The sequence below is a fragment of the Oreochromis niloticus genome, unplaced genomic scaffold (genome assembly GCF_001858045.2).
Source record: "Oreochromis niloticus isolate F11D_XX unplaced genomic scaffold, O_niloticus_UMD_NMBU tig00002015_pilon, whole genome shotgun sequence".
NCBI classification, from domain to species: Eukaryota; Metazoa; Chordata; class Actinopteri; order Cichliformes; family Cichlidae; genus Oreochromis; species Oreochromis niloticus.
The window spans coordinates 896,450-919,756 of NW_020327533.1; the positions used below are offsets into that span (position 1 = coordinate 896,450).

At 42.8% G+C, this 23,307-nt stretch overlaps 1 protein-coding gene across 1 annotated transcript in view; it reads left to right on the forward strand.

The window, feature by feature from the left end:
- Window positions 1-19,346, forward strand: part of LOC102080346 (protein NLRC3) — a gene marked incomplete at both ends in the record, with an annotated part of 44,912 nt that extends 25,566 nt beyond the window's left edge. The window contains 2 exons of the mRNA XM_019354503.1: window positions 6,336-6,509; window positions 19,313-19,346. Of these exons, the coding sequence (XP_019210048.1) occupies window positions 6,336-6,509; window positions 19,313-19,346 (208 nt within the window). The remainder of the gene's footprint in view (window positions 1-6,335; window positions 6,510-19,312) is intronic.
- Between the last annotated feature and the right edge of the window lie 3,961 nt (window positions 19,347-23,307).

Here is a 23,307-nt window from a genome sequence, read left to right on the forward strand (position 1 = left end):
AAGTCCCCCTTTCTCTGCTAGTATCATGTCCAAAGCTACTCGATGTTGCATCACTGCGATCCGTAATGCATCAATTTCCTGATTCTGCTGTTCGTTGATCTTGCACGAAGCGTTCAAGAAGAGTCCAAAGCGGTAGTCCAGAGTTTCGATCCTCAGCATGTTTTTTTCCGGTTCCCACCCAGGGGAACAATGTGTGGAGTACTTTCTGTCCGGTAGTCCACAGTTTGAATTCCTTGGGTACGTTGCTTCCCCATATCGGGTCATGTGGTTGAAGTTTAGGGAACGTAGATCTTCTTTTCCGGCGTGCTGTAGAAGATAAGATAAGATAAGATAAGATGGCCTTTATTAGTCCCACAGGTGGGAAATTTGTTTTGTTACAGCAAAAGTGCAAAGTTATGTAGCAGAAATTAGAAAACACTGGAATGCAATAAAATAAAATAAAATAAAATAAAATACTATATACAATAGAATAAAATAGAATAGAATAATATATACAATAGAATAAAATAGAAATACAAATACTATATACAACTGAGTAGGAAAATACAAAAACACAACTTCGTCAGAAGAAGTTTGAAGAAGAAGTGGTGTTTACTGCGGTCATCCTGAAAGTGTGGTCTGACAGGAATATAGAAGCACACGTTCCTGTCCAGCCTGGGGGCAGTATGAAATATGCCCATTGTCCACATAGCCAGGCCATTCCTTGCACCCAGTACGTGCCGTTAGAAGGTCCACTCATATTCACAGGGGCGCCCTCTCTGAGGCCTGCAGTTTGGACACAGTTTGTGGTGTTTCCAACGGGTGTGTTACCTTTCTCTTGTTGATAACACATGGAGTGGTTCTTCCCTGGGAGTTGGTCCAGAAACACTGGGAAGTGGATGGATGTATTCCGGTTTGTCACATTGAAATCGATCCAGAAGAGTTGATCACATGTTCCATTACTAAGTCCAACAGCATGTGGGATTGTGTCATTGGTGATGATTCGGCTGTGTTGGAATCCAATGCCAGTGAAGCTGGCTGCACACTTTGCTTGAGTGTTGTTCATATATTCACCATATAGTGTGGGGTGTGTCGATGTGCTGGGCATATGAGAACAGACATAACAGTCTGTATTTGCCGATTCCGCCTGGGTCCTGTCGTGGATATAACGGTACCAGGCATTGTTCATCCAAGGATGGATGTGGTCTTGCGTCATGTCTCTTAGGTGGGAGTTGTCGTGCGTCCATCTTTTCTGTCTGCCTCGTGGTTCAGCTGTTATTGGAGTCAGCTGGGGTCCTGTAAGGGTGAGCGTCGTAGTCAAGGTAACCAAGAGGCAGTGTTGGGGAGTAATGGAATACATGTACCGCCGTTACGTATTTAGAATACAAAATATGAGTAACTGTATTCCGTTACAGTTACCATTTAAAAAGGTGGTATTCAGAATACAGTTACTTTGTTGAAATAAATGGATTACACGGCGGTACTTTCCTGTTTTATATTGTCGCCGGTCAGGATTGTTTGGGTTTGTTTGACAGCTATGTTCTGTTGTTCCAGGCGGCAGCGTTACGGTTGCCATGGTTACAGGGTGACTCTCTCTCTGCGTGTTTCCTAGGTGAGAGAGCGCTTTTTTGTTGTTGTTGTTGTGCTAAGCTAATAGGCAGAATGCTACAGGCATGGCCCTAAAGAATGTAGCCTCATGGGCAGTGTAGTCCGTGCCGCAGCGAGAATGGACTGCCATACACGTTATGTGTCTGTGAGTGAGGGAGGGAGAAAAAGGAAAAGTCCAAGCTGTCACGGAGCAAAAACGGGAGCTGAAGCATGTAAATATAATAATAACCACTCCAGCCAAGAAGATAGCCTGACGAAGCCATTTGTAAGTAAGCTATTAAGACTCAACTGTACACTGTGTTCGTGTTTTCCTCCAAAACAATAAGTTCCGTTGGAGCAGCCTTTCAACGCCTCTCTCTGTCTCTGGCAAGCAAAGTTGACCCAGACAACAAAGTAAAGCTATTTTTCGGCTACCAGCCCGACACGGAACCCACCGTATTAGCCAGAGGTCCCTTTACTACGGTTCGGAGACGCGGACCTTCAGTAACAGTAATAAATCACAGCAATAGTACATTCACGTAGTTGTAAACAGCATGATAATATATTAAGTAATCCAAAGTATTCAGAATACGTTACTCTCATTGAGTAACGTAACGGAATACGTTACAGAATACATTTTGGGGCATGTATTCAGTATTCTGTAGTGGAATACATTTTAAAAGTAACCTTCCCAACACTGCCAAGAGGGTCCACCTTCCCATGGTTGTACACACCTGCACCTGGCTGGCCTAAAGTTGATCGGATGGAGATTGGAGTGCGGGCTTACCCTACGGGGGCCCAATCGGCACTTCCCCCCTCACCCCCGAAGCAACCAAGCGCGAGTGAGACTTTCCTTTACTAGTTGATTTCTGTGAAGGAAGTGGAATCCTTGGGGACCTCAACCTTTTGGCAGTGGCTCTGATGTGGCTCTGATGTATCCAGGAGGGTCTCTCCGCTATTTTGCAGGCAGTTGGAGTGGCATTTCAACAGAAATGCACGTTCAAAATATTATCACAAAAGAGAATTTCCTTCATACAGTAAATTACTTGTGCTGCATCAATCAAACAGAAAGCATCTCACAATTTATTGTATTACCAACTAAATTTATTGTCTGATTACTGCTTGGTCATACCAGACTCTCTCTGTGTCTTTATTTTTTCTTCTCTGGACCAAAATAAATGTCAAGAGATTTATTCTAAAGAAACTTCTTCAGCTAAGAGTCTAAGAGGAGAAACACACACAGACGCTGCAGCATTTACTTGTATACAAGGGCGATCACAGAACGCTCACACCAGAATGGGGGCCCTGCGATGCGCGCTCTGTTCTTGCACTTGTCTTTATTTATACACAAGAAAAATGAATACATTTGACGTGAGCATGTGCGATTGTGTGTGTGTGTGTGTGTGTGTGTGTGTGTGTGTGTGTGTGTGTGAGGTCAGAACTGCTTGTTTGACTTATTACTATCGCTGTGAGAAGACTCAGATACAAATAATCAGAAGACGTTTTGTGAAGAACAATCAGTCCTGAACAATGGAAAGAACAATCAGTCCTAAGCAAGGAAATGATCATCATGCAGCATTCTATCACAAGCAAACTTATATCATTAAAAGCTTATACTGACTAAAAAATACAATTTTCTATTGACACTCTTAAAGTGTTTGGCCACATGGTTTGCTCATCATAATAACATCTCAGCCGTGCTCACACTGATTATCAGCAAACCTGAAAGTTCATCAATAATTGACATGAAATTATCTTAACAGCTGGATTTGACCCACGGGCCATATGTTTGACACCCCTGGTTTACACAGTTTAGTATTCAATGTAATAGTGAGTTAGCTCCCAGCTAACTGGCAAACTAGTTAACTAGCAAACCAGCTAACTAGTAAACCAGCTAACTGCAGCCACAAGCTGTGACTGCATCTTTCTAACAAGAGCGTCAGACACTCAGACTGGTTTTCTTTGTGGATGATGATGTATTCTCACTCTGATCCTTCATGGGGATGCTGCCATCCACCCACTGCCCCTGGATTCTTCACCATCATCACCATCAGCCCTCACAATACTCCACCTTCATCAGCTTCATGTTCAGGAGCCTGGATGGACAGTAATTCTTTCCATGGGTTATGGTGGGACATTGAGAGCTGAAGTCAAACAGCAGTGAGAAATGAAAGACTGATTCATTTCTATTTAGTCTTGTGATGTGCAGCTTTGTTCAGAGCATTAAGTGGGGCGTCCGTGGCTCAGGGGGTTGGGAAGCGCATCTGTAACCGGAAGGTCGCCGGTTCGATCCCCGTGCTCTCTGTCCTGGTCGTTGTGTCCTTGGGCAAGACACTTTACCCTACCACCTACTGGTGTTGGCCAGAGGGGCCAATGGCGCGATATGGCAGCCTCGCTTCTGTCAGTCTGCCCCAGGGCAGCTGTGGCTACAACTGTAGCTTGCCTCCACCAGTGTGTGAATGAATAATGGCATTATAAAGCGCTTTGGGTGCCTTGAAAAGCGCTATATAAATCCAATCCATTATTATTATTAAGGCCCAGTGTTACGGGTGCTGTTGGTTTCTCTGTTGTGTGACGTATGTAAATTCACCTGTGCAGACCGGCCTGATGTGACTGGTTCCTGCGGTGGCCGTGAGCTACAAAAGGGCGACTGAAGAGCTGCACTGGGTGGGATGTGTGTCAGACTTCCCATGCACCTGCCTCTGGTCCAGACGGCGCGGCCGCAGCTACAGTCTTTTAGCATAAAGTCGGGCATGTGTGTGAGGTGCGGAGTAAGTAGGGGTGAGCTGCCGATTATTTTGAGATGCCTTCTTTTCTCCTGTGTTTTTTAGACCAGGGGGGTCAGTCTGTGTTATTTCTTTTTCTTTTCCCTGGATAGGTTAGAGGGGAACCGAAGCATAGGTTGAGTTTTGTTTATTGTTTTGGCCTTGGCTCACCCCGAAGCATATACTCCCCCATTGTGCCAATAGTGTAAATAAATTATTGTTAAGATTCAAACGCTGTGGCTGTGTCTGTTTGGGCGTGGGAAGTCGCGTGACATCCTGCGCATCGTTACGGTCATTACGAGCCGGGTCGTAACACCCAGCAAAGATTACTGGGCATGTGAGCACTGCAGTAGTATTAGGCCCACCCTCAATGCTCTCATTGTTTGAGACGCATAATGACGCCCATTTCAAGCCAGCACTGGTCAACATCCCTCCTGTGACCCATGGCTTTTATATTCAGAGCCAGTGAGCACTTTCACAATAATCATGATTTTAAAAACTGTGATTAAAATAATTGCTGACGCTAATCGGTTAATGAGTTAACAGGTTAACTCAACCTGATAATAACAGGTTAAGTTGCCCTAATAATTAGACTTTGGTGACAAACTGATGTGATCTCCATGTTTCCTTTGTTGGACTGTGGGCGAGTGTCAGAACTGAATGTACTGAGTAACATGTAGAGTTTAAATATGTGTCAGTTCCAGTTTTAGAGCTCTAAAGTGCAGCTATCATGTTAGGAATATGTTAGGAATAGACAGAAACACTGAGGTCAAATCTTTATTTTACCACTCGCTGCATTCTTGATGTTCATGAATTCAACATGTTCATGATTGTCTCCAGCATTAATCTCATATTTCCATTAAAGTGTTGAATTTGACTGTTTGATGTTCTTTATGATCTCTGGCAGCAGTTCATCTGTAGGCTGAGCTCAGTCCATTCATTTAGTGAAATAATGTTTAAAGGTCTCCTTGTTATGTGAGCCCGCACAGATCCTGAAGCAGAAAGCCTGGGTTACCAGAGAAATGATCATCACTGTGATGATGCTCAACATCTCTGACTGGGATTTGAGGTTTTGTCAAAGCAATGAATGCAAAGAAAGCCTGGCTATGTTGGACTGGGTGTGGAAGCAGCTCCCAGTTTGAGTTCAGGAGTGGACTTGTCCTCCTCTTTGGCACATCTTCTGTCACCTGTTACTAAGCAAACTCACATGCAACAAGAAGCTGAATACATTCAGGCCTTTGCTCAAGCCTGTTTCTAGATTATATGTGGTATATGTGTTTTGTAGGCGTGTATGAAGTTTTTAACCTTCTATAGCTCCAAGTCACTTACACAATAGATCGTCTGGACCTCGCGCCGAACGAGGCTTACAACCTTTAATTAATTGACTGAGCTTCAACTCTTTAATAAGCACAAAATGCAATGTGTGTATATAATGATTATGGCTGCACCTGTAATAAAGGTTTATATGGTGCCAGTATGTTTAAACATCTTAATGCCGTCTTAATGCTGTAGGTTATATTATTAATGCAATGTTAATGAGGTAGATTATATCGTAGCAGTAAAATAATTTCTTCTATTCCACACCTCCTTTCACTCCTGATGCTTTTATATATCACTACTGCATGTCCTTAACTTTTGTCTTCTCTCTCCTTAGTTTGTGTTTTGTTCTTGTCTCTCTGAGCTCATCTCTTCTCTTTCCCCTCACCCTGCAACCAGTCATGGTAGATGCTCCTCCTGGAGCCTGTTTTCACTGGGAGGATCTTTGTGTCAGATGGAGTTCTTCCTTCCCACCATCACCAAGTGCTGCTCACAGTGGATTGTCTGATGGTTGGGGCTTTCTCTCTAATATTGGAGGCTGTCACCTTACTCTGTTAAACAGCTTCAGATGACTGTTGTTGTCTGTTGGGTATTGTCACTTATAAATAAAGTTACATTGAATAGATGTTATTGTTACAAAGAGAAAATGATTGTTGACAGATGGATTGTTGTTTTGTGTGTCTGCAGTCTGTCAGGCTGTCTGATCACAGAGGAAGGCTGTACCTCTCTGGCATCAGCTCTGCGCTCCAACCCCTCCCATCTGAGAGAGCTGGACCTGAGCTACAATCATTCAGGAGACTCAGGAATGAGGCTGCTGTCGGCTAAACTGAAGGATCCAGGCTGGAGACTGGACACTCTCAGGTATGGAGAGAATGGCTGTATCCCAATTCAGGGTCTGCAGCCTTAAAGTACGCAGCCTCAACGGTCCTCAAGGGCCGCGTACTCAAAGACCGCTAAGGCCGGAAGTGCGAGGCTTGTGAAATTGGACGGTCTAGCCTCCGTCGCACTGCCCAGGTTGCCTAGCAACCATGATAGCGGGAAAAGTGTGGTTGACAGAAATGAAGGAGAACATATTTTGTCCGTTTGTTTCTACACGAGCTTTGTATGATTTAATGAGTATCTGAGGCTGAGACCACAGGACTGTAAAACATGATTGTTGGGCTTCATATCTGTACTGAACAGTCATTTAAGATTAGCTAGTAAATAACAATTAGCTAATGTTGTTCATGAGACTAAAGTCAGTGTAAATATGATATGGCCAGGTTTATAGTTATTATATTAATCATTATTACAACAGTGAGTTTGAACTCTCAAATCAAATCACTTCTATTGTCACATCACATGTGCAGGTACACTGGTACAGCACATGTGAGTGAAATTCATGTGAGTGAACTCTGTGTCTAATACTGAGATTCAGTAAAGATTCAAGTTGCAGTTACTTATATGTCCTATCACCTTAAATCTTCACTCAAAGACAAGTATCTTTGACAGTGCAAATATAGGTGTATCATATATAAGAGACAAATAGTGTTCATTTAATATGTTGGCATTACTAAATTTGGCTCAATGCTTACATATATGTATAAAAAGCAAATGTAGGAGCTGTGATAACTTTTGCTGATAGAATGAAGAGTAGACTGATATATTAAATATTCCTTTATTGGGTGAGAAAATCACACCATGTCATAACTGCTTTAAGTCATACAGAATAGATATCAGAGCCTTAAACAGGCTGACTTCTGCTAAATGGGTCAAATTGGGCAGAACGTATACAAACACATAACATCCTTATAGAATATGATGTAACACTATAGATCAACTTACCTCAGAATATATAAAGCATATAAACAATTACAGCAATATGATGCAACAAACACAGCAGTGCTACTAATCCAAAATACTCAAAGCTTCATAGAACTGAAACAAACATTTATTTTTGGCTCCATTCTGCTGCTGATACATACTTTAGGTTTCTGAACATTAAACTTGTTGCTGCCTTTCATAGTGTGTAACTTGAAGGCCCTGAGTACTTTCTCCCACACTGAAAACACTGGAATGATAACATTATGTGAACATTACCTAATAAGACTGATTCAGGACAGACAATTAGTTATTCTAAACTTTCCTAGCAGTCCTTCACAAACAGGGAACAGTCTGTCTATTCTCTCCATCTGTCAGCTGCTGCTGGCTCTTCCTCCTCCTCTTCCTCACACACTGCTGAGTTTGTCCTGGTGGATCATCAGGGGTGCAAAGCCTCACAGATGATGTGCAGCAGTGGGTCCCTCAGTCTGTCCTCACTCTGGACACTTGCAGTTGTCACACATGGAAATCAAATGTGTGATAAGCTGCAGGATTCAAACACAAGTGTAACTTATAAATACATGTTCATACTTTTATTCCACAATCAGAGAGAAAGAAACAGAGAGAGAGTGCAGGACAGACAGACAGGTGACAGTCTCAGGTGTACACACTGCTACAAAACAGCACAAGAGAAGGAGGATTTAGTGTTTGTGTTATTACGAGTGCTAAACAAGAAGAGTTCCCAGATGCTACAGTGGGCACATGTGTGACTCCTGTGATTAAAGCATCTTTCTTTCAGCTTAACGAGTGAACGGTCAGCTCGTTCAAACACACGTTAAAGTCCGTTTGGCTCGACACCACCGAACAGAGGCAGCAATATAACATAGCTAACATTAACAGTGCAGTGAATCCTGCTTGTGCCGTGATATCCAGGACTGCAAACTGAGCAGCATCACTGACTTTCAGCTTGTTGTGTTTGTGGATATATGACTGACTTTAATTATCCATAAAATCATCACATTCTCTGTAAGATTAAGGTCGACTATTGTATTATTATATTTTAAAGGCTTTAAAACCAAATAAATGCTTAAAGTACAAACATCACTAGCATCACATAACTCTGCCGACATGTGGCCAACAGTAATGTTTTAATGTTCCTCATTATTAAACATTTGCACATAAATAAGTTACATAATATTCAGTACTTACTTTTAACAGTTTACTGCTACGCTACGCTTCTGCCGTCTGTGGCAAAATTATCCACACCGACTGCCGCGCTATGAACTGTGGGATATGTTGGGCCACGAAGTCTACACCACCACAGCCTTAAAATTCAGGGAAATGAAGGACGCATTTGAGGGCCGCATTTCGAGCAGCCTTTGAATTGGGACAGCCTTCGTTGCGTCGCTGTGATGTAATCGGCCTTAAAATGCTGCCTTTAAGGCTGCAGACCCTGAATTGGGATACAGCCAATGTCTGATAGAGGAGGAAGAGCTGGAAACATTTCCTGTGTCCTTCACTCACTTCCTGTTTGTTTCCTGCAGATGAGACATGAACAATCACACATGCAGGAATATTTTCAGGGACAGACACACTAGTCTAGCTGGATAGTACATGGATATTTATGTAGGGGGTCTCCAAGGAGTCTGTTTGCAGGAACATTTAGGTGTCAGGTGTACCTGAGATAGATGCCACTGTGTACCTAAGAAAGTGTCAGCTAACATTTGGAAATGGAAGCTTAAATAATGACAAACTCTACATTCACAGCTGAATTCACAATTAATTTGTTCTCAAGTGCACATTTTTCTGTTATTGTTCTCAAACAACAGAATGAGAATGAAATATTGATTTTAACAGGGCCCATAAACAGCATTAGCTCGGCAGCATTAGCTTATCAGTTTCCATCATGGTCACACAAATCCTTAGCAGAGCAAAGTGGCCTACTTAGCAATAGCTGCTCAAGTTGTAGAAAGCAAGGGAAAACAGTATTGGCATTAGCTGCTAATGGCAGCTTACTTAGAATAAACTCTTCACATCGTTATAACGCAAGGAAAAGGAGTCACTCATGGCAGCCTGTTTAGCATTAACGTCTCACATCATTATAACACAAGAGAAAAGGGTATTAGCGTTAGCTACTAATGTTTATTCACCTCGAATTAGCTTTAGCTGCTAATGGTAGCCTACTTAGCATTAACTCCTCACTAATATAATGCTAATTCACAACAAATTATTACTTCCGGCGCCCCCCGTGTGCGGCAGCCTGTTACAGCAGCTCTGCTCATTCTGAGTTTCTTTCCTTCTTATCTTTTTTCTTCTCGTAATTTTTATAACTAACGTATTAGTAATTAGTCACAGAGGGAGTACCGGCAATGTAGCATCATGATGCTAACGGAGTCGTGGCTAACATCACTAACTCTGGACACGAGCGTGACACTACCGGGATTCCAGATGCTGCGAGCGGACAGGACGAGAGAGAGCGGTAAGAGGAAAGGAGGGGGACTGGCAGTGTTTGTGAATGACAGATGGTGTAACCCCGGGCACATCACTGTAAAAGAACAACTCTGCAGCAGAGACATTGAGCTGTTAGCCGTTAGCATGCGTCCGTACTACCTGCCCCGGGAATTCTCGCATGTTATCGCGATAACAGCGTATGTCCCCCCCTCGGCCAACGCGGATGCAGCCTGTGACACTCTCCACTCTGTGGTCAGCAGACTGCAAACACAATCTCCGAGAGCCCTCCTCATAATATCAGGGGACTTCAATCATGCCTCACTGGACTCCACACTGCCCACCTTCACCCAGTATGTGACCTGCCCAACCAGAGACAATAAAACACTGGACTTACTGTATGCCAATGCTGAAGAGGCATACAGTTCATCACCTCTCCCTCCCCTGGGCAGATCTGATCACAACCTGGTGCACCTTGTCCCTGTGTATGAGCCCTTAGTGCGCAGGGAGCCACCAGCCACCCGCACAGTGCAGAGATGGTCGGAGGAGAGCGAGGAGGCTCTTAAGGATTGTTTTGAGTCGACTGTGTGGGAGGTGATCTGTGACGACCACGGAGAGGACATCGACAGCCTTACTACATGCATTACTGACTATATTAATTTCTGTGTGGATAACACCGTACCTACCAGGACTGTACGGTGTTTCTCCAACAACAAACCCTGGATTACTTCAGAAATTAAAGCTGTCCTCAAGCAGAAGAGGAGGGCCTTCAAATCCAGAGACAAAGAGGAGTTGAAAAGGGTGCAGAGAGAGCTGAGGGGACTGATAAGGAATGGGAAGGACAGCTACAGGCAGAAGATGGAGAACCAGCTTCAGCAAAACAATGTTGGTGAAGTCTGGAGAGGCCTCAGAACCATCTCAGGCCACAAACATCAGAACTCTCTGCCTGGGAGGGATGTGAGGTGGGCAAATGAACTGAATCATTTCTTCAACAGATTTGATTCAGCCATGAGGCAGTCTCCAACATCGGCTGCAGACTCACCCACCCCCACTGCTGCTGTTCCACCTCTGACACCTCAGACACTTCACACCTCCTCTATTCACCCTGCTCACTCCTCCCCACCCCCAACAACAGCATCCAATACACACTCAACACAAGGCTCCAGCCTGTCTCTCTCAACCACTCAGGTTCGGAGGGAACTGAGGAGGATTAAAGCCAAGAAGGCAGCGGGTCCAGATGGCATCAGCTCGAGGGTCGTCAGGTCCTGTGCGGACCAACTGTGTGGTGTGATGGAGCACCTCTTCAACCTGAGCCTGAGGCTGGGAAGAGTCCCACAGCTCTGGAAAACTTCCTGTGTTGTTCCAGTGCCAAAGACTTCACGCCCCAAGGACCTCAACAGCTACAGGCCGGTGGCTCTGACATCCCACCTGATGAAGACCCTGGAGCGGCTGGTCCTGGCTCAGCTTCGGCGCCTTGTGAGCTCATCACTGGACCCACTTCAGTTTGCCTACCAGCCTGGCATTGGAGCGGATGATGCCATCATTCACCTCCTACATCATTCCCTCGCTCACCTGGAAACCGCTGGGAGCACTGTGAGAATCACGTTCTTTGATTTCTCCAGTGCCTTTAACACCATTCTTCCCTCGGTTCTGAAGGACAAGCTGGAGAACTCTGGAGTGGACCATCACCGCACTACCTGGATTTTGGACTACCTCACCGACCGACCACAGTATGTGAGGACTCAGGGCTGTGTGTCGGACAGGGTCGTCTGCAGTACGGGGGCCCCACAGGGAACGGTTCTGGCTCCGTTCCTCTTCACCATCTACACTGCAGACTTCTCCCACAACTCCACCCAGTGCTTCCTGCAGAAGTTCTCTGATGACTCTGCAATAGTCGGCCTCATCACTGATGGGGACGACAAGGAGTACAGAGGACTGACTCAGGACTTTGTGGACTGGTGCCAGCTGAACTACCTCCAGATCAATGCCAGTAAAACCAAGGAGCTGGTGGTAGACTTCCGCAGGCACAAGCATCCTCCACTGCAACCACTGAACATCCAAGGTATGGACATCGAGGCTGTGGACAGCTACAGGTACCTTGGTGTTCATCTGAACAACAAACTGGACTGGACTCATAACTCAGACGCCCTCTACAGGAAAGGGCAGAGCAGGCTGTACCTGCTGCGGAGACTCAGGTCGTTTGGAGTGGAGGGCCCACTCCTGAAGACCTTCTATGACTCTGTGGTGGCCTCAGCCATCTTTTATGGTGTGGTCTGCTGGGGGGGCAGCATCTCTGCTGGGGACAGGAAGAGACTGAACAGGCTGATCCGAAGGGCCAGCTCTGTTCTAGGATGCCCTCTGGACCCAGTGGAGGTGGTGAGTGACAGGAGAATGGTGGCTAAGCTGTCATCCCTGATGGACAACATCTCCCACCCCATGCATGAGACTGTGACGGCACTGAGCAGCTCCTTCAGTGGGAGACTGCGGCACCCACGGTGTGGGACGGAGAGATTTCGCAGGTCTTTCCTCCCCACTGCTGTCAGACTTTACAATAAAGACTTTTGCAGCTGATCAAACACACAAACCCACACATGTGCAATAAGACTGCTATACGTGCAATTCTTCTTCTGACGAAGTTGTGTTTTTGTATTTTCCTACTCAGTTGTATATAGTATTTGTATTTCTATTTTATTCTATTGTATATATTATTCTATTCTATTTTATTCTATTGTATATAGTATTTTATTTTATTTTATTGTATTTTATTGCATTCCAGTGTTTTCTAATTTCTGCTACATAACTTTGCACTTTTGCTGTAACAAAACAAATTTCCCACCTGTGGGACTAATAAAGGCCATCTTATCTTATCTTATCTTATCTTATTAGCATTAGCTGCTCATATTGTTATAAGGAAAGAGAAAATGGTATTAGCATTAGCTGCTAATAATTATTCACCCATAATTAGAAAAAGCCGCTAAAAGCAGCCTACTTAGCATTAACTCCTCACATTGTTGTTACCCAATGAAAAAGAGTATTAGTATTAGCTACTATCATTTTTAATAAGTAAAAGAAAACAGTGTTAGCATTATTGGATAATGCTAACTCACATTAAATTAGCATTAGCTATTTACAACAGCGTACTTAGAATTAGCCGCTCACATTGTTAAAAAGTAAGGGAAAACAGTATTAGCATTAGCGCATAATGCTAATTCACATCAAAGTAGCATTAGTTAATAATGGCAGCCTACTTAGCATTAACTGCTCACTAATATAATGCTAATTCACATCAAATTAGCATTAGCTGCTCACATTGTTAACAGGGAAGGGAAAACGATATTCACCTAATTAGAGTTAGCCCATAATGGCAGCCTACTTAGCATTAACTCCTGACATCGTTATAATGCAGGGGAAAAGAGTTACCATTATCGGATAATGCTAATTCACATCAAATTAGCAATAGTTAATAACGGTAGACTTCGTATCATTAGCTGTTGTCATTCTTACAAAGCAAAAGAAAATAGTATGAGCATTAGATGCTAATGCTTTTTCATCTGAAATTAGAATTAGCCACTAATGGCGTCCTATTTAGCATTAACTCTTCACATCGCAGGGGAAAAGTTACAATTGAATGAAAAAAGTGTTCACATTAGCTACTGATATTGTTAATAAGTAAAAAAAAAAACATTGTTACCATAAGCGGATAATGCTAATTCACCTCAAATTAATATTAGCTAATAACGGCAACCTACTTAGGATTAGCTGGTCGCATTGTTTTAAAGCAAGAAAATATGGTATTAGCATTAGATGCCAATTCCTATTCACCTAAAATTAGCATTGGCCACTAATGGCAGTCTACTTAGCATTAACTCCTCACTAATATAATGCTAATTCACATCAAATTAGCACTAGCTGCTCACATTGTTAAAAGGGAAGAGAAAACGATATTAGCATTAGCTGGTAATAATTATTCACCCCTAATTAGAATTAGCCGCTAATGGCAGTATACTTAGCATTAACTCCTCACATCGTTATAATGCAAGTGAAAAGTGACAGCATTATCGGATAATGCTAACTCACATCAAATTAGCATTAGCTAATAAGAGCAGCCTTCTTAGCATTAGCTGCTCACATTGTTATAAAGCAAAGGAAAACGATATGAGCATTGGGTTTTAATGCATATTTGCCTTGAAGTAGATGTAGGTGCTACTGGTGGCCATACATTGTTAAAAAGTAAGGGAAAACAGCGTTAGCATTAGCACATAATTCTAATTCACATCAAATTAGCATTAGCTGCTAACATCAGCCTACCTAGCACTAGCTGCTCAAATTGTTATAATGCAAGGGAAAAGAATTAGCATTATCGAATAATGTTGACCTTGGCCCACTGGAAAAGTTCAGAACTAAAGATTTAGGAGTGTTTCTTGATAGGTCTTTCTTATTTGAGAAACAAATGAATTCTGTTATTAAAACCAGCTGTAAGGTTTATATTGTTGATTGTCATTTTTGCTTAGAAATATTTACTTATATGATTAGAGTTTTATAATTGATTGCATAATGATAGAGGTTTGATCCTTAGTAGTCTGTAAAGACTCTAGCTGTGTCCAAATTCATGGGTTGCATCCTCCTGAGGACCCGGCCTTCGCGGTCTACGTGGGCCGGGTCCTCAGAAGGTCGGGTAGGCCGGAAGTAAACGGCTGTGAAATTGGACAGTCTAGCCTTCAGATTAACGTCACCGCTGTCTCGGTGGAGTTTAATGAACTCAGCCGTCTGCTCCTTGCTATCTAAAATATAACAGGACACTGGCGTAAATTCTCGACCATCTCACACTTCTGTTTAATCAGTTTTCTGTTTGACGTTTATTCAGCTGTGTGAAAACCAAGGAGGAGCCCACCCGGGGGATCAATAAAGTTTTATTTTATCTAATCTAATCTAATAACTTTAATCTCAGCCAAACCGATTTACTCACGAACAAATAAAACACTGAAAAAAGCCAAACAATATCATTTTTAGGTTGTCTAAGTGACTTATATATTACGTTTAACCTGAGTAGCGAAAGTCCGAGGTGATCTGAAAATGATGTGCCGGGAGTTGTGCCGTTCTCGGCGGCTTCAGTGACCCTCGAGCTCTCGGCTAGCTATCGAGCTGGTGGGTAACAGACGTCTCCGAAAACGTCGAAGCACTTTTGCAAATATGCAATACCTTGATAAACCGAGCAGATATTTGAAGTTTACACAGCTACATTCTCGCCTGAAAATATGTTAAAAGTTTATTTTGTGACCCAGAAGGATTAATAAAAGTAATTTTAAAACTTAGTAGCGGCCGCCATTGCCGGAAACTGGAGTTTGGCTGGGCCGTGCTATGAATTCTGGGATATGGTGGGCCACGAAGGACACACCCGACCCATCCTTCAAATTCGGGAAAAAGGAGGACGCATTTGTGGGCTGCATTCGGAGGAGTCCACGAATTTGGACAGCCTTCGGCGCGTCGCTGTGACGTAATCGGTCTACAAATGCGGCCTCGGGAGGATGCAGCCCATGAATTTGGACACAGCCTCTGTGTGCCTTCCAGAGTGCTCTGGCATGCACACACAACTTGGGGTCATGAGAGAGGTCATACCTTCTCTTACTGATTTTTGGTATAGGAGGACACCTACTCTGTGTCTGCTTAAGTATAAGAGCCCTTTGTTAGGGGGACCGCTGGACTCTTAGCACCAGCTTTAGGGAGTCTTCACAGGGTCACATCTGGAACACATACACACACACACACACACACACACACACACATACCTACACTATGCACAGACTGGTACTCTTTGTTCATACCTGTGTAAGACGTCATGCATATTCATGTAACCTCAATAAAGAGCAATGTTACGAGGGAGCAGACGAGAGCGACTGAGGTCAAGTGAAGGAACGGCGCTGTCACATCATAGTTTGATCTTGTGCATGAGATCAAAGAGCTCTGCTTGGAGCTTTTTGCTGTTGTAGTAGAATTGTCTGGTTCCAGCGGTGGGTCTGTGCTAGACGACCCATCACCAGCTTTTTCCAGCTTTTTCCACTGGTTACCAGTACGTCGTAGAATCCACTTCCAGATTTTAATGTTTGTCTTTAAATCTCTGAATGGATTGGCTCCATCTTATCTCTCTTTAACAAAAAGATTGATTGATCTTGTTGCGCAAGGGGCGTGTCAAGATGGCGCCGGTGTGTGTGGCTGCTCGTCTGTCACTGCCAAGTTTGTTCCTGTTTATGTTATTTCTAATTTGTGTCATCCACGAAACAAAGTCTCTGCTGAGGTATGATCGCCAGACACTATTGGACCTCAAACCTGTGGTCCAAAATATTGTGTCCTTTGGAGCTGGTGGGCAGCAACCCCTGCCCCCATTTGCATCGGAAACCCCGGGTTACCTGTACCGGGTTCCCACGCTACCTTCCCGGCGAAAGCGTCATCGTCGCCAGGGTAAACGAAGCGGTTGCCTGGTGAAGCTAAAGATTTACCTAAAGAATTATTCTGCCGTTTTCCGACCAGTGCATGGATTATTTCCAAGGCTGTTTGCGTCTCGACGTTTTCTGGATCCTGTTGATGCCTGTTTGGTGCCTGTGGCTTTGATGATGATGCTCCACGGCTTCGCTGCCCATGCCCTCCCAGGCTAAACCTCCGCTGTCAACATTATCGGAACCTGAGATCGCTGCGGCGGGATTCTGGACCTCCTGAACCCCGAGCGCCGACTCCAGCTCCCGCTAGGATTGGCCTGGTGAACGCCAGATCACTTTTAAACAAAACTTTTATTCTTTGGGACTTCTTCAGTTCCCGTGATCTGGATTTTCTGTGTGTGACTGAGACGTGGCTGAGTGTTGGTGAGTCCAGTGTTCTATCTGAACTTTTACCTGTGGATTGTTGCTATTTTAACTCGCCACGGATGTCAGGCAGAGGTGGAGGCACAGTGACTGTTTACAAAAAGGATTTTAAATATAAACAGTGTTTTCTACAGCCTTCGTTCTCCAGCTTTGAACTTACCTCGTTTGAGGTGAGTCGTACAAACCCGGTTTTCTGTGCTGTCATCTATCACCCCCCGAAATACAATAAGAACTTCATAAACGACTTTTCTGATTTTTTAACTGGGATTATGCCCAACTATGATAGTGTTCTTATTGTTGGAGATTTTAATATACATGTATGTTGTCCTGATAAGCCACTGGTGAAGGACTTTTTAAGCCTTATTGACACTTTGAGCCTGGTACAGTCCGTGCCTGGTGTCACGAAATCAATCAAAAATGCAGAGCAGAGAACAAACTACGGAGGCTCCAGAAGAGTGCAATCAAACGGTGAGTTTATTAGCACAGGAGAAGAAATATCAGCATATGTCTTCCAACAAAAAATACACTGGATGCTGGTTTTATAGCAGTGAGGATCACGCCTCCACGTACGTCAATCACAGGTTAAAAATACATTGTTTACAGTTAACGGTACATCTTGTACATCTCTAATAGCTATTAACAGACATATAACTTACAGACATAGCCACTGCCACGCAGTTTTCTGCTGCTTTTAATCAGCTCAGCGGCCCTTCTGACTTTGTTTCCTCTGATACAGAAGAGCTAAATTCCTGGTTTTATTCTTGCTGTCAAAAAATCATGGACTCTGTGGCTCCTTTAAAACCCAGGCAGCCTAAGGCTAAACCTGAGCCTTGGTTTAATGAGAGCACTCGTGCTGTTAAGAGGGAATGTCGTCGAGCAGAACGGAGATGGAAAAAGGATAAACTGCATGTATCATTTCAAATTCTAAAAGACTGCTGGCATCGCTACCAGAACACTGTTAAAGAGGCAAAAAGGGAATATTTTGCAAATATTATTTCTTCCAACTGTCATAACCCACGTGTGTTATTTAGGACTATTGACACTGTTCTTAATACTCCATTGAATTTCTGTTTGGAAGTTTCTCCTGAGATTTGCAATGATTTTCTGAACTTTTTTATTGAAAAGGTTGTCACCTGCAGGGCTCTTATCACAGCTCCTGACTCTGGCCCCTCTGTCCCTTGCGCTGCTGTTTTTACTCAGTTTGAGCTTGTGACGCTCTCCACTTTAGAGTATGTGGTTCGCCATATTAAGCCCACAGGTTCCCCTCGGGATCCTGTCCCTCCACAATTCTTTAAAGAAATTTTTCCTAGTATACGACAGTATGTCCTTGACATTATTAACAGCAGTCTGTCTTCAGGTATGGTTCCTGCAAATTTCAAAAATGCAGTAGTGCAGCCACTGCTTAAGAAACCTGGCCTTGATCACACAGTTTTAGCGAACTATAGGCCTATTTCCAAGCTGCCTTTAGTCTCCAAGGTTTTAGAGAAAATTGTTTTTAGTCAACTGAAAGATTTTCTAGATGAAAATGGCATCTTTGAGGTTTTTCAATCAAGTTTTAAAACCCTTCACAGCACAGAATCTGCATTATTAAGGGTTTTTAATGACATCCTTCTGGCATGCGATTCTGGTAACCATGTTGTTCTTGTCTTGCTTGACCTAACTGCTGCCTTTGACACCGTAGACCACAATATTCTAATTTCTCGATTACGTGATGTAGTGGGTATTGGTGGCACTGCACTCAATTGGTTTAGGTCTTATTTGTCAAATAGAACTTTCTCTGTCAGCCTTCTCGGTTACGAATCGTCTTCTGCTCCTCTGTCATGCGGCGTCCCACAGGGCTCAATTTTTGGGCCACTGCTCTTTTTACTGTATCTGTTGCCTCTGGTTCTATCCTTAGAAGGCATGGGATCTCTTTTCATTGTTATGCCGATGACTGACAAATTTATTTGCCACTAAAGCACAAGGATGGCATCTCCATAAAACCTCTCTTGACATGTCTAGATGACATTAAAGCTTGGTTGGCTCTAAACTTTTTAAATTTTCATGAAAAGAAAACAGAAGTGTTGGTGTTTGGACCCAGTGGTCCCTGTGAGTCCTTCTCTGTTGTTTTAGGATCCCTGGAAGTCTATTTTAAACCTGTTGTTACTGACCTTGGTTTTAAGTTGGACAGTGATTTTAAATTGGACAACCAAATCAGAGCAGTGGTGAAGTCCAGTTTTTATCATTTAAGGCGACTGGCAAGAGTAAAATCCTTTCTTTCGAGGCAGCACCTTGAAACAGTGATCCATGCTTTTATTTCTTCCCGCCTGGACTACTGTAACTCACTTTATGTGGGAGTCAGTCAGTCATTGCTCTCACGTCTGCAGCTGGTTCAAAATGCGGCTGCACGACTCCTAACAGGAACTCGAAAAAGAGAGCATATAACCCCCATGCTAGCCTCTCTGCAAATTCTTATGTTCTTATGTTTGTTTTTAAATGCCTTCACAGTCTTCCCCCGCCTTACCATGTAATGTCCATGTGTGCATGCTGACTGTGCTGCTCTGACCCCCCTCCTCCTTTCAGGGTGGAGCCTGCTGGAGTCCGATGGTTGAGACCAGGTCTGAGGAAGTGTAAGTGTGTTTTTAATGGGATTCATGAAAACAAAGCAGCACACATTCAACCATCTTCATCATTCTGATTAGTGCTGGGTGATATGATGATATATGTACTGCTCTCCTTGCGTGTGTGCATGCGTGCGTAGGTACACAATTCAGCAGCCAGCCAAACTCCATTCAAAAGAATACGGGAGTCAGGATATAGCGTCCAAGCTCCAGGTGCTTTATTTTACATTGCACCGCCATACACCATTGAATCAGAGTGAAACTAAAACAAAAACAAGAATACAATAGTAAGGTGATTAACACACCGATATTACAAATTCCCTTATGTACTCTACAGCAAGTCAAGGCTAGCAGCAAAAGACAAAGAAATATCCATGCAATAGGTCCTCCTATGTATACATGACATGAGATTAGCTTAGCAATATAATTATACACAAAGTTAGGCTTTAGAACACAAAACTACCAAAATGTTACTAAAATATGGCTCTATACTCTTAAATCAACAAGTACTTACAGACGATGCTTTCGAAGGCATAAAGAAGAAAGAGGATTGCAGCGGATAACTACAGGAACACTTCAGCACATGTGAACCTGCTTACCCCAACTAACATGGGTGACTTCCTGTTCTGGGTCAAAGTGCATGTCACATTAACAACAATTTACAAGGCCCAGTAGGGGGCACTGAATTCAAGGCAGAACAATATATATAATGTGGACGATAGAAAAGTGTCTATCGTGCCATTTGTCTTCTATCGTTTCTATCGTTTCTAACCCTAATTTTATAAATGATTACATAAAATATATCATTAACCCTATACAACCGTTCGGAGCAGGCACATTGCGTTTTGCCTAACTATTTTTAAATCCCTGTAGAACTGGAACCACGTAAGCTAGTGCAATATTTTTTTTTTTTGCATATGAAACTGGAGGAGTTGTACTTACATCTAAAATCATCAGCTTTTCCTAGGTCATGGTTTCCTTCCACATATAGCTTTGCAAAAATTAAAAAGCACTTCCAACAACAAAAACATAATATTCCAGAAACACGCTTTGCCGATCCGATCAGCTGTTCATAACACTTCCTACGTTGGAATATAAGTCAGCGCGAACTATCGCATGTCCACCATTACCTGTCCGAAACCGGAAGTGACGTCATTTTCGTGGAAAATGTAGTTTTCTAGCTTCAAAGCCTATATTGGTGTTTTTAAAAGTCATGTTTGACTTTATGCTTTTCTGTATCGTTTCTGGGATGCTTAGAAGTCAAATTACACTGTTGGAAATAGTTTATTTCTATGCACATGCAGTTTTTTTGCAAATTTGCATTATAATATTTATTTTCATTTTTCCTGCAGTATATAAAACTTAGTGTATCTCAAAAATAAAACTATGAAGACACTCAAAATAAATCTCTCGTGGTTGGAAACTATTTTGTGCAACTTTTTTGTATTTACAGTTTTGAGGGATAAGCATCTTAAATTTCTCTAACTAGAAGTATATGTTAAAAAAACAAAAACGATTTTAAATTTTTTTGTATTTTATTGCTTTTTTTGCAATTTATGTAGTTACTATGCACTTAATGCATACATATTATTAAAATTTGGGCTATAACGGTTGTATTGATATATGGAAACTTGAAACGCTCCTACAAATGGCACTACAGCATGTAAAATGTGAAGATAAGCTCTGGCGGACTTGATTCTATGGTAGGTCTTAAAGGGTTAAATAGCCTGTGGCAAATATATTAGTGTTGTCTTCTCACTATACATACTCTTAACTTTATGCAAGAGAAAATAAAGTATAAAAAAATGATATTTTTCGCAAAGAAACTCTGTCTTGTGTTTTTGACACCGGGTGCTGCTTTACGTGCACCCGGATTTGCGACATGCTTTACGGTAACTCAAAACAAAGACTGCACCCTCTGCACTCGCTGTTTACAGACTGCATACTTTCTAGATGACCACAGGTCAGGTGGTATATCGTGATATATATCGTTATCGTGATATAAAATAATTCATATCATGATAAATATTTTTTCCATATCGCCCAGCACTAATTCTGATGTCAGGAGTCATCATCAAAGTGTCAATCAATGAACAGATGATGGATCAATAACTGCAGCTGGATTGTGTTTGTTCTCTCCATCAGATTCCTGTCAACTCACAATCGACACAAACACAGTGAACACAAAGCTCCAACTGTCTGACAACAACAGGAAGGTGACACATGTGAAGGAGGTTCAGTCATATCCTGATCATCCAGACAGATTTGATGTTTATCATCAGCTGCTGTGTAGAAATGGTCTGACTGGTCGCTGTTACTGGGAGGTCGAGTGGAGAGGAGACGTTTATATATCAGTGAGTTACAGAAGAATCAGAAGGAAAGGACGCGGTGACTGTTTGTTTGGATTCAATGATCAGTCCTGGAGTCTGTACTGCTATAATGGTGCTCCTCATTGTGTCTGGCACAATGACATAAAAACATCCATCTCCTCCTCATCTTCCTCCTCCTCCTCTGTCTCTAACAGAGTAGCAGTGTATGTGGACTGTCCTGCTGGCACTCTGTCCTTCTACAGAGTCTCCTCTGACACTCTGATCCACCTCCACACCTTCAACACCACATTCACTCAAACTCTTTATCCTGGGTTTACGGTCGGTCGTGCTTCCTCAGTGTCCCTGTGCTGAGTGTAAAGAGTGTCTCCTGTTAGAGAAACACTCTGACTGTTGAACAGATAGTTCAGTCTGTACATGTCTGTCTCTTTCACTCACAAACACGTTTTCACATTCATGGATTCAATCAGTTGATGTTTGAAACTCTTCTAAATGATTCCTTGTAAACTTCTTCCTCTTCAGTCACAAACAAACAGGAAGTGATGTCACATGTGTTCCTGTCCACACAGCAGAATGAGTCTATTGCTGACAGTGATGTACAAACAGAGTGAGCATTTCTGAGGCCAAAATAAACTGAGTAGTTCACTGAATGAACACTGTGAGCTCAGTTCCTTCATCATTAGTATGGATTATATATGTATATGTATTATATTAGTATCATATATATCAGGTGCTGCTGGTTTCAGTCATTGTGCAAATGTGCTGTTTGTAAGGTTGTAAAGCTGCAGTCAGCTGAGACTGAAGAAGTCACCTGATCAGTGAGCAAACGTGAAAACGTCCAGATGAACAGAATCAACCTTTTGGGATCAGCCAGCAATGCAGCATCATTGTTGTTCAGGTTCAGAGGTTTGCAGGAATGAACTGATGACCAGAAACAGCTGCAAAGTCCAATAAAATACCAGCTGGAGTTCAGCTGCATTTGAAGAAGTCAAAGAAAAGTAAGGATGGCAAAGGGCGATGTTTTCTTCCAAAGAACTGAAAACATGGTCGACGCCTCGTTAGAAGAATAATCTGCACATTTGTGAGGAACTCTAACCAAGAAAGCAACACAAGAAAGCAACGTCACACAGATCCAACAGACAGTTTCCATGACTGGAAGTGTTCAGTGTAAAAATGCTACATTGCATTATTGCATCCTCTCACCACAGGAGGTGCTGTTGGCACCACTGATTGCTGATCATCTCTGATGATCTGATTGATCCTGTGAATAACGGGACTCACTGAACTCTGTGACACAGTGAAGATTACAGAGTTTAACATCTGACTGACGTCACACAGACAGAAGGATGAACCAGTGAGGCACAGAACACAGTTACTGGAGATACTGGATCAGCTCCATGTGAACCTCTGATGGTACTACTACTACTAATACCTACTACCTACTAATACTACGATACACAATCACATGTGTCCACGTGATGGATTTGACCAGCTTTATTCATTAATGATCAATCAACTTATTTACTGCATCTGAGTCCAGCTTCATTTAAATGATCCAACCATGAAAATGACATCAGTCCTACAGAAGCACTTAATGCTAACAGGAAGTCATTTATTAAGGTGGAATAAC